Here is a 12,556-nt window from a genome sequence, read left to right on the forward strand (position 1 = left end):
CTGAGCCCATACGCCAGGCCCCCTCCCTGCCCATCTTCAAATGCTCAAAGCCCACCTCGTCAATGTCGCCTTCGGCACCTAACCACTACACCTCTACTCAGGAAATCTAGACTGCCCCAACTTGACATTACGTTCTTTTAGATTGTAAGCTCTTTGAGCAGGGACCGTCCTTCTTTGTTAACTTGTACAGCGCTGCGTAACCCTAGTAGCGCTCTAGAAATATTAAGTAGTAGTAGGAGTAGCATACTGGATGGGTCTCTTTGTTAATTTTATCTGCTATCATTCACTATGGGTCTATTCAAGCATTGTATCACCAACATATAAAATTAAAGACTTTATTCCTCTTTTTTTGAAGGCCCTTGGTGCTTTTTGGTTCTGTATTGTTCACTATGCCACCATGATAAGGTTTCACAAGTCTCCCTAAACAATATATTCTGCAATTATATGTGAAGCTTAAGGCCTTTAAATAATAAAATCATTTTTAAAAGTTTAATTTATATTTGTTTCATCCAAACAGTACAAAAATACAACACAGTGTGATGACAAGGCATCCCATCACACGCCGAAAACATTCATCGATGAAAGGTTAAATCTGCTAAAGCCTCCAGTCAGCAAAATTCGGAGAGTTGCAAAAGAAATCCAGGCACAGGGGTAAAATTTTGCAAAACCAAAAAAGGTGTTTTGTTTTTATTATTTGTTTTTGAATCCTATGAGAGATTGCAACTGACTGAATATCTCCAGGTAATAGTCCAGCCATCGATGCAACTTCAGAATCTTTGACAAACTGAGGCCAAAACGCTAATACAATCTATCGTCTGCATAATAAATCAGTAGAAAAATGTAAAATCATAGGGTCAGCTGGAACTGAATCACATGCATGAACAGAAAGTTAAAACACCGGGGGGGGGGGGGGGGGGGGGGGGACAGACCTTGCGGAAAGAATGTTCTGTGCCTCGTGCAGAACCGCAGGATGCTATAAAACTATTCGTGGCAAAATGATCAGGGTTCTCTTGACCAGCTCTGTTTTTTTCTTTCAAGCAATATAAGAATAGCATTCATTATTTTAAAATGTAGTGAAAAATACATGGTACTATTTGATATCTTCCAGGGAGGGGTACAGAGCAGAGGAGGAGTTAGTAACAGGACGCAGATTTTCCAAACGGGGCTTCTTCCATTTGATGACTGTAGTCTCAGAAAATATTTCTTACAACCGCCCTCATAAAACCAGCTAATTTAGAAACCTGACAGAGGCATCAAGCAAAAGATACACAAAGCCCTTTACTGAACCATTAATGCTGACTATGTCTGTCAGGACTTCATTCAACTGCACATCTAACGTGAACCATCCTAAGATGACATTTCATGAGTCCATATTTGCCGAGCGGCCACCATTGATTCCAAATCATGCACGTCTTCTGCCCAGGCTCCTTATACCTCTTGCTCTGAGGATGGTTTATATTCTTCAAAGAGTCTCTTGCTATCCCGTACCCCAAAGGCACAACGACATTCGTCGTCTTGTTTTTTTTAGAGTTCATCTTGGAACTGTTTTCTGAAAGCATCGCCTGTCAGTTTTTCCTGAGCTTCCTTCATCCCCTCGATAACTGTGAAATAAAATAGAAAGATCATCAACTCAACTCATAACAGTACTTCATAGGGCATATTTCTCCCCTCTAGGGCATACAGAGCGGGTTGTATTTTGTACCCATAGAAAATTTAACAGGGTGGATAGGATTCCTTGGGTAAGTAGAAGTCAGCTATTGTTGGGGTTGGAAGAGGGGGGTGGTGGTGGGAGGGTTGTTATAGCTGATAGTTGTTATTACTGTTTTCTATTTGTAATTTATATACAACTAGTAAAAAAGCCCCGTTTCTGATGCAAATGAAACGGGGGCTAGCAATGTTTTCTTCTGTGTGCATGTGGGAGTGTGTGTGTCCCTGCCCTCTCTCCCCTCCCCCCTCTGAGTCCTTCACTGTTACAGAGCCAGCGATTTGATTTCGTGCTCTGCTGTTTTCCTTCACTGACTGTGTTACAGAGAGGGCGGGGCAGACACTCATAGGGAAACCGGATATCTCGCCCCCTTCACACTTCCGGCTGGAGGCTTCATAGAACGTTGGTGTTGCCTTTTATATAGAGAGACTAGTAAAAAAAGGCCCGTTTCGTAAACAAATGAAACGGGCGCTAGCAAGGCTATAGAGAGAGTGAGAGTGTGTATATGTACAGTGGGGGAAATAAGTATTTGATCCCTTGCTGATTTTGTAAGTGTGCCCACTGACAAAGACATGAGCAGCCCATAATTGAAGGGTAGGTTATTGGTAACAGTGAGAGATAGCACATCACAAATTAAATCCGGAAAATCACATTGTGGAAAGTATATGAATTTATTTGCATTCTGCAGAGGGAAATAAGTATTTGATCCCTCTGGCAAACAAGACCTAATACTTGGTGGCAAAACCCTTGTTGGCAAGCACAGCGGTCAGACGTCTTCTGTAGTTGATGATGAGGTTTGCACACATGTCAGGAGGAATTTTGGTCCACTCCTCTTTGCAGATCATCTCTAAATCATTAAGAGTTCTGGGCTGTCGCTTGGCAACTCGCAGCTTCAGCTCCCTCCATAAGTTTTCAATGGGATTAAGGTCTGGTGACTGGCTAGGCCACTCCATGACCCTAATGTGCTTCTTCCTGAGCCACTCCTTTGTTGCCTTGGCTGTATGTTTTGGGTCATTGTCGTGCTGGAAGACCCAGCCACGACCCATTTTTAAGGCCCTGGCGGAGGGAAGGAGGTTGTCACTCAGAATTGTACGGTACATGGCCCCATCCATTCTCCCATTGATGCGGTGAAGTAGTCCTGTGCCCTTAGCAGAGAAACACCCCCAAAACATAACATTTCCACCTCCATGCTTGACAGTGGGGACGGTGTTCTTTGGGTCATAGGCAGCATTTCTCTTCCTCCAAACACGGCGAGTTGAGTTCATGCCAAAGAGCTCAATTTTTGTCTCATCTGACCACAGCACCTTCTCCCAATCACTCTCGGCATCATCCAGGTGTTCACTGGCAAACTTCAGACGGGCCGTCACATGTGCCTTCCGGAGCAGGGGGACCTTGCGGGCACTGCAGGATTGCAATCCGTTATGTCGTAATGTGTTACCAATGGTTTTCGTGGTGACAGTGGTCCCAGCTGCCTTGAGATCATTGACAAGTTCCCCCCTTGTAGTTGTAGGCTGATTTCTAACCTTCCTCATGATCAAGGATACCCCACGAGGTGAGATTTTGCGTGGAGCCCCAGATCTTTGTCGATTGACAGTCATTTTGTACTTCTTCCATTTTCTTACTATGGCACCAACAGTTGTCTCCTTCTCGCCCAGCGTCTTACTGATGGTTTTGTAGCCCATTCCAGCCTTGTGCAGGTGTATGATCTTGTCCCTGACATCCTTAGACAGCTCCTTGCTCTTGGCCATTTTGTAGAGGTTAGAGTCTGACTGATTCACTGAGTCTGTGGACAGGTGTCTTTCATACAGGTGACCATTGCCGACAGCTGTCTGTCATGCAGGTAACGAGTTGATTTGGAGCATCTACCTGGTCTGTAGGGGCCAGATCTCTTACTGGTTGGTGGGGGATCAAATACTTATTTCCCTCTGCAGAATGCAAATAAATTCATATACTTTCCACAATGTGATTTTCCGGATTTAATTTGTGATGTGCTATCTCTCACTGTTACCAATAACCTACCATTCAATTATGGGCTGCTCATGTCTTTGTCAGTGGGCACACTTACAAAATCAGCAAGGGATCAAATACTTATTTCCCCCACTGTATGTGTGTCTGTGTATGTGTGACACAGAGAAAGTGTGTGTGTGTGTCTCTGTGTGAAAGAGAGTGTGCACAGGTAGGGTGAAAATGAAGAGACAGCAGTGAAAGTTTACATAGGACAGCTGAACCATTTGAGGCGTGTTTGTGTGTCTGTGTAAGAGAGTGTGTATATGTCAGTGGGTGCGTGTGTGTGTGAGATACAGACAGTGTAAGTGTGTGTGTGTGTGAAAGTGAGTGTGAAAGGGTCGGGTCAAAATGAAGAGACAGAATTATAATTGTACATAGCACAGCACAAACATTTGAGGCAGTTTTTGTCTTATCTCCCCTGCCGCCCCCATACCCAACAATTCGTTCCTTGTCTTCCATCCCCTCTGTGTCCCGTGTGTATGTGTGTGTGAGAGAGAGAGAGGTGCTAGCAGTCCCTGTGATAGTGGCAGGTCAGTTGCTCATTATAGCCAGTTAAGAGTGAGAGTGTGTGTGTATGTGCTGGTTTTTTTCCTTCCCTCCTATGCCCTCCGTGTTGGTTGTTTGTGTGGAGAGCAGAGATCTATACGGTCCTTTTAGCGTTGCTGTTGACGTCGCGTAGCAACTGTTGCTGCTGGTTTTCATTGTTCCGCGATGTGTCTTATGTCACGTTCCGTCGCTTAGTAACGGGTTCTCGATGCGATTGGTTGAGTGTCACTGGTCCGCCCTCGACGTCATGACGTTTTACGTGGGGGGCGGGGCCAACACTCATGGGCGAATTCCTGGTTTCAGCACCATGCATTTAGAACGTTGGGACTTGTGGAGGCTTCAGAACGTTGGAGGTGCGTTTTATATAGAGAGAAGATAGTTGCACAGCATATTGTTCCTTTTTATACTTTCATAAAAAGAGTTAAATGTAAAATCATAAGTGTTTGAGGCTTCTGCAGATGAGAACAGAGCCCATGGGGATGGGGCAGGGACGGAGATGGGGCGAGGACGGAGACAGGGCCTGCGGGGATGGGGACAAATTTTGTCCCCGTGTCATTCTCTACTGCTACATCATCCCCGACAGTAGAAATATGGCTGGCGGAGTCCTAGACAGGAGAAGGTAGAGGTTGGCCAAATGACGAACCACTACAGGAGATGTTGCTTAATCACACTTTATTCAGAGCACCAACAGAAGGACCCGACACGGTCCATGTTTCGGCGGGACGACCCGCCTGCCTCAGGGATCACAATCGAAACTCTCTATAGTCAACAGAGGTGTGTCAAATGTGGTGCAAAAACAAATACTTGCGGTGGTTTGTCTTGAGGCCAGCCTCTACTTTCTCCTGTCTGTGCTGCTTTCTCATAGAGGTTCTTCCTGTTTGTTGTACCTACACATCTTCCGGGATTCGTTGCTGTTCCTCTACAGGCTGATCAACAGACAGAAGCTAGTAGACAGAGGACACAGCAGAGGGAAGAACTTCACATAGAGACAAAAACCAGTGTGCAGGCTGATTCTACACAACTGTGGGGATGTACAAAAAAATCATGCACCAGAAAAAAATTAAAAAAAAAAAATCAACCACCACAGGACAGCAGTGAATATCACCCCCCTTCTCACCTTGAGGCGGCCCAGGTATCTTATATTTCTGAAGCACCTGTAAGCCTTTTTGTGAAAGGAAAGGGGATGGGGTTTGATATACTGCCTTTCTGTGGTTACAGTCAAAGCAGTTTACATATTATATACAGGTACTTATTTGGTATCTGGGGCAATGGAGGGTTACGTGACTTGCCCAGAGTCACAAGGAGCTGCAGTGGGAATTGAACTCAGTTCCCCAGGATCAAAGTCCACTGCACTAACCACTAGGCTACTCCTCCACTAGCAACATTCCATGTAGAAGTGTGCCCTTGCAAATCAGCAATGCGGCCGCGCAGGCTTCTGTTTCTGTGAGTCTAACGTCCTTTACATATGTGCAGGACGTCAGACTCACAGAAACAGAAGCCTGCACAACCGCGTTGCTGATCTGCAAGGGCAGGCTTCTACATGGAATGTTGCTAATGGAATAGCAACATTCCATGTAGAATCTCAAATAGTAGCAACATTCCATCTAGAATCTCAAATAGGGAAAGGGAAATGGGACTTGATATACCGCCTTTCTGAGGTTTTTGCAACTACATTCAAAGCAGTTTACATCTATTCAGGTACTTATTTTGTACCAGGGGCAATGGAGGGTTAAGTGACTTGCCCAGAGTCACAAGGAGCTGTAGTGGGAATCAAACCCAGCTCCCCAGGTTCTCAGGCTGTTGCACTAACCATCAGGCTACTCCTGTACTCTCTTTTGTGGCTCAAGAATCAGGGCAGAATTGAAGGCCAAGGTAGTAGCACAGTCTACATGGACAGGCTTAACACCCATAAAAGCTTCCTCGCTCACTGCACACTGGTGCTCATCAGTGAACCACTATGACAGCAATTACAAAGCCAGAAAGGACAGTCTAATTAATTGAGAAAAGGCAGTTTACTCCCGATACCTCTGTGGGAAGAGACTAATAATTGACTAACCAATTATGTTTCTACTGATTGATTTGTTTATGTTTATTAAAACGTGTTATACCGCATATATGCCAAACAGGAGGATCTATACTTTTTGCAATCCTAATTAAAAAATAAACATCAGCGTATGGGAGCCCTTTCTGAAACACTGTGAATGTTAAGGGTGGGTGGGGATAGGGGTGGGTGGGTAGGGTTGGGGGGGGGAGGGAGTTTGGTTGTGGTGGGGGGGGGAAATGGGGGATAGGTACTCTGTTAAAAATACAAAAAATTGGAGTCACTACTTGGTGATGATAGCGGATGTGAGGGGGGGGGGAATTAAAAAATTCTTGCTGTTAAGCTACTGATGTTCTGTTAATCTAAGAAGGTTATGATGGGTTAATTGTTAATATTATCCTGTACGACTGTAAAAGTTTTTTTTTTTCTTTGTTCTTCATACAGTATCTCAGTGTATAACTAGTGAGGTAATTAAATTCGCTGATGACACAAAATTATTCAGGGTCGTCAAGTCGCAGGAGGAATGTGAACGATTACAGGAGGACCTTGCGAGACTGGGAGAATGGGCGTGCAAGTGGCAGATGAAGTTCAATGTTGACAAGTGCAAAGTGATGCATGTGGGTAAGAGGAACCCGAATTATAGCTACGTCTTGCAAGGTTCCGCGTTAGGAGTTACGGATCAAGAAAGGGATCTGGGTGTCGTCGTCGATGATACGCTGAAACCTTCTGCTCAGTGTGCTGCTGCGGCTAGGAAAGCGAATAGAATGTTGGGTGTTATTAGGAAGGGTATGGAGTCCAGGTGTGCGGATGTTATAATGCCGTTGTATCGCTCCATGGTGCGACCGCACCTGGAGTATTGTGTTCAGTACTGGTCTCCGTATCTCAAAAAAGATATAGTAGAATTGGAAAAGGTACAGCGAAGGGCGACGAAAATGATAGTGGGGATGGGACGACTTTCCTATGAAGAGAGGCTGAGAAGGCTAGGGCTTTTCAGCTTGGAGAAGAGACGGCTGAGGGGAGATATGATAGAAGTGTATAAAATAATGAGTGGAATGGATCGGGTGGATGTGAAGCGACTGTTCACGCTATCCAAAAATACTAGGACTAGAGGGCATGAGTTGAAGCTACAGTGTGGTAAATTTAAAATGAATCGGAGAAAATTTTTCTTCACCCAACGTGTAATTAGACTCTGGAATTCGTTGCCGGAGAACGTGGTACGAGCGGTTAGCTTGACGGAGTTTAAAAAGGGGTTAGATAGATTCCTAAAGGACAAGTCCATAGACCGCTATTAAATGGACTTGGAAAAATTCCGCATTTTTAGGTATAACTTGTCTGGAATGTTTTTACGTTTGGGGAGCGTGCCAGGTGCCCTTGACCTGGATTGGCCACTGTCGGTGACAGGATGCTGGGCTAGATGGACCTTTGGTCTTTCCCAGTATGGCACTACTTATGTACTTATGTACTTATCTTCTGTACAGGGATTTTTTCCACTCTCAATAAAGACTTCATACAAATTAAAAAAAAAAAAAAAAAAAAACATCAGCGAGAATAGAATGTCATATTAAAATAGGACAGAATGACCATTCACACAGAGCATCCCTCCAAGGATAGAACAATCAACCACACCAGGGGTGGACTAACAGTGCTCTGGGCCCCTGGGCAGTAAAGGTCATTGGGCCCCCCCCCCCCCCACACACACACACACACACTAGTGCGCCCTCCACGGTCCTACCTGGAAGGGCCCCGTTGGTCTAGTGACCTCTTTGGGGGGCAGGAAAGAACCTTACTCTTTCCTGACCGCTGCCACTGCTCTTCCCGGCGTCGCCATGTTTTCAAAATGGCTGCTGAGACTTTCTACAGTTGTCTTGCGGGTCTCGGCTGTCTCATGAGACTGCCACAGAGAAGTCTCAGCAGCCATTTTGAAAATACAGTGGCGCTGGGCAGGAAAACAGTGGGGTTCTTTCCTCCACCCGAAGAGGCCGGTAGACCACTTGGACCCTTCAAGGTGGGTCTTGGGAGGGCCCACTGAGGCTCGGGGGGGGGGGGGGGCTGAAGTTTGCAGGGGGGAGGAGAAAGCCTCTGGGCCCTCTGGCACTGCCCGGTTTCCCGAATAGTAAGTCTGCTCCTGAACCACACCTTATAAAACATCCAGTGACATATAAAGCAATCAATATTCAACATCCAGCCGTGCGTCCTAGGTCAAACCTCGCAACAGAGGTCAAACCCCACAATAGAAGATTTCAGAGGGTCTGTTTGTTAAAAATCTTTCATGTTGCATGAACAGAAAAATAATTCCATTAAAGGCACTGTCAAACTGAGCTGCCCACCAAGCTTCTAGAGACCTTCAACAACTTGGCTTATCATTTGTCAAAACATTTGGGGGGGGGGGCAAATTTATAACGGTGCACGTAGGTTTTAGCAGGCAAGCGGGCGCCTAGTTTATAAAAAGTGCTAGTGGCTCGGCAAATGCACTGCAGTCCATTCATTTTGAGTGTGTCGCCTTTGCCATGCGGGAATTGCTAGTGCAGTTTAGTATAAGAGGCCCTGTGTGTCTTTATAAGATACTAGGGCAGGGGTGCTCAGTGTTGGTCCTCGAGGTCCACAACCCTGTCAGGTTTTCAGAATTTCCCCAATAAATGTGCTTGAGATCTATTTGAATACAACGGAGGCAGTACATGCAAATTAATTGGAGAAATCCTGAAAACCCAACATTGAGCACCCCTGCACTAGAGGTAAACCATCAAAATTCACAGCTGCTCAGAAGCAGGCATAAATGTTAGTATGTGAGTATTACTACATAACAATTCTGCCCCTGAACACGCCTACACATGGTTACTAAAAAGTTTTGTCCTCTTGGCATTGTGCATACTTTGACACATGTAACCCGTGTGGCAGGGAGTCTCAACCCAGTACTTGGGACACACTCAGCCAGTTAGGTTTTTAGGATATCTGCAATGAATATGTATCAGACAGATTTGCATGCACTACCTCCATCTTATGCAAATCTATCTTATGCCTATTAATTGTGGCCGAGTGTGTCCCCAGAACTGGATTGAGACTAGAGAGTTGCACAGGGACATGAATTTTAACCATCCCCATCCATCTCTACTGGAATCTCCTCCATCCCCACCCGTCCCCAAAAGTAATCTCCTCTATCCCCCATCCCCTGTGCTAAAGTAACTCGAGTTTTTTTATAAGTCAGGTTAACAGTATCCCATGTTGGTAACTTCCCCTCTCTGCTTTGGGGGTTTTCAATGCTATTAACGATAACCATGAATTTTTTTAGTTATTATAATTGCCATGGCACAAGGAAAGGATAGGTAGGCTGGCCTGGCACTACACAACACAACTGTGCGTCCATCCCTACGGGAATCCCATGGACCTTGAGAGGATCCCCACGGGAGTCCCATGGACCTGGAGAGGATCCCCATGGAAACTGCGGGATTCCTGCTAACCCTGTTCCCATGCAGCTCTCTAATTGAAACCTCCTACCCTGGGGTAATTTTATAAAAGTCCTTTTAGATGCGTAGGTGCAAAACGTCCTTTATAAAATTCTCGCCTTAATTTTGACGGGCATCACTACGGTGCATTACATCAGAAAGCCAAGTCCCACAGATTATCAGCGGCTCTTTGTATAACCTGACAGTCAATTCCAAGAAAACCAAAATTCAGACACTCTACCTTGATCTGCGCTGCTATAGAAATACTTATAGCTGGGGTTTCCCTTCTTGTTCACTATCTCCGGATGAACATTGCCGCTGGAATCTGTGGTATAAAAGAGAGGGTCGGAGGAAAAGCTTTTCAGACTAGTCATAGACAGAGCCCATCTGTATTTCCAGTAAGAGCATGTAGTAGCTCAGCACGACCCCTTACCTAGGAAGAGAATTAGGGGGAAACGTAGTCCCTTACCCAGGAAGAGTACTGGATGAACGAAGCCCCTTACCAGGAAAAGGATTGGATGAACACAGCCCCTTACCGAGGAAGAGGACTGGATGAACGCAGCCGCTTATCCAGGAAGAGGATTGGATGAATACAGCCCCTTTCCCAGGAAGAGGATTGTATAATTAGCACGTGAACCCTTACTGCCATTTGTTTTTTAGGTGGTGAGGGCTCACACGCTAATCCTGCAATTACCAGTTAACATGAGCTGTCATAAGTACATAAGTATTGCCATACTGGGAAAGACCAAAGGTCCATCGAGCCCAGCATCCTGTTTCCAACAGTGGCCAATCCAGGTCACAAATACCCGGCAAGATCCCAAAAATGTACAAAACATTTTATACTGCTTATCCCAGTAATAGTGGATTTTCCCCAAGTCCATTTAATAACGGTCTATGGACTTTTCCTTTAGGAAGCCGTCCAAACCTTTTTTAAACTCCGCTAAGCTAACCGCCTTTACCACATTCTCTGGCAACGAATTCCAGAGTTTAGTTACACGTTGAGTGAAGAAAAAATTTCTCCGATTCGTTTTAAATTTACTACATTGTAGCTTCATCGCATGCCCACCCTAGTCCTAGTATTTTTTGGAAAGCCTATTCTCTGCCCCTCAGACATTTCCCTTCCAAGAAAAATTCAGAAAATATTTGGTTTGCCCACGCTCATTAAGGTTTTAACACAGGAAGCCCCTGCTTGCCCTGGGACTGGTAGCATGGAATGTTGCTACTAATTGGGTTTCTGCCAGGTTCTTGTGATCTGGATTAGCCACTGCTGGAAACAAGATACTGGGCTAGATGGACCATTAGTCTGACCTAGTATGGCTAGTCTTATGTTCTTATGGATGCATGCAGCCCCTTACCCAGGAACAGTAATATATGAATGCAGTCCCTTACCCAGGAAGAGGATTCGTGGAATGTAACCACCGTCGGGGCTGAACACTTTATCCTTTGGTTCTTCTTCATCCTACAGAGTCAAAAAATATAGTATATTTATAAGAAGTCCTTACTAGATTTATTATGAAGGGCTATCATTGCACTTAGATGTGTTATGTTTGACAGACTTTTCCTGTATTCCTTTATATTAAGCAATTTTAAGTATTCAGTCAAGTATGCTTGTTTATTCCACACTGAAGAGTATGTTGGCTAAGGGCTTTGGTTTGCAGTGTGAAGTTATAAGGGTGAGTTATATTTTTGAGGGTCTTAGATAACTTGATTTTTTAATGATTACACTGAGCATCAGTATTATTGTAAAATTTCTTTATGGTGATTGACTTATTCCCTTGGTTTGTGGAGGTTGTTTGTTTTACTATGGGACAGATGCTTTTTACCGTTCTCACGAGGCACTTCAATCCAAGTTTTTTTTCAATATATTTCTTTTTATGTTTACATGATCTTATTATATTTTTTCCCATTCATGATGGTAGAATTCCATGTAGTTCAGCATATCATACACTTATGTTTAAGCCGTTGGCATTAGCTATGTAATATTTTTTACACCCAATTGGTAAGATTACACAAGTCATGTAGTGCAGAGTATGGGTGACTTCTATTAATTTCATTTTGGCAGTTATGCGGATCACCAGTTCACCACATTTTACCTTTTTATTCTTCATTTTTTTATATTTATTTTTTAAATTTTATTTTTTATTTATTTAGGGGGTCTTTTACTAAGGCGAGAAGTTTTTAGCACGAGCTAAATGTTAAGAGACGCCAATGCATTCCTACAGGTGTCTCTAACGTTTAGCGCGTGCCCAAATTTAGCGTGCGCCAAAACCGTGAGCGTGCCTTAGTAAAGGAGGCCCTTTTACAAAGGTGTGCTGAAAAATGGCCTGCGGTAGTGTATATGCATGTTTTGGGCGTACGCAGAATCCTTTTTCAGCGCACCTGTAAAAAAAAAAAATGCCTTTTTAAAATTTTTGCCGAAAACGGACGTGTGGCAAAATGAAAATTGCCATGCATCCATTTTAGGTCCGAGACTCACGCAGTAACCGGGCGGTAATGGTCTACGCACATAGAATGATGATTACTGCCTGATTACCGCCCCTGCGCCAGAAAAGACCAACCTGTTCAAAAAGACTTATCGTAATAATCCTTCATAAATGACCTGACTTCAAAATTCTACCAGAACAAGATATCATTGAACTCTTTATACTTGTTTACTTCAATTACTTTGTCACTAAGTGAACGTTATGCATTACTCCCTTATCTCTTACACCTGTTATGAACTGTTTATACACTTACTTTAATTTATTTCATCACTGTTTGTACCCTAAACCTTATAATACCTTGTATTTCTCATTCCATAAATGGTGATAGCCACTA

At 44.2% G+C, this 12,556-nt stretch overlaps 1 protein-coding gene across 1 annotated transcript in view; it reads right to left on the minus strand.

The window, feature by feature from the left end:
* Window positions 1-697: 697 nt before the first annotated feature.
* The window catches only part of TXNDC12 (thioredoxin domain containing 12), a 55,165-nt gene continuing 43,306 nt past the window's right edge, over window positions 698-12,556 (minus strand). Inside the window, exons 5-7 of the mRNA XM_030205885.1 lie at window positions 11,129-11,198; window positions 9,981-10,064; window positions 698-1,601 (exon numbers count right to left, since the gene is read on the minus strand). Coding sequence (XP_030061745.1) covers window positions 1,525-1,601; window positions 9,981-10,064; window positions 11,129-11,198 — 231 coding nt within the window. The 3' untranslated portion in view covers window positions 698-1,524. The remainder of the gene's footprint in view (window positions 1,602-9,980; window positions 10,065-11,128; window positions 11,199-12,556) is intronic.

This window comes from Microcaecilia unicolor, chromosome 6 (assembly GCF_901765095.1).
Source record: "Microcaecilia unicolor chromosome 6, aMicUni1.1, whole genome shotgun sequence".
Taxonomy (NCBI): Eukaryota; Metazoa; Chordata; class Amphibia; order Gymnophiona; family Siphonopidae; genus Microcaecilia; species Microcaecilia unicolor.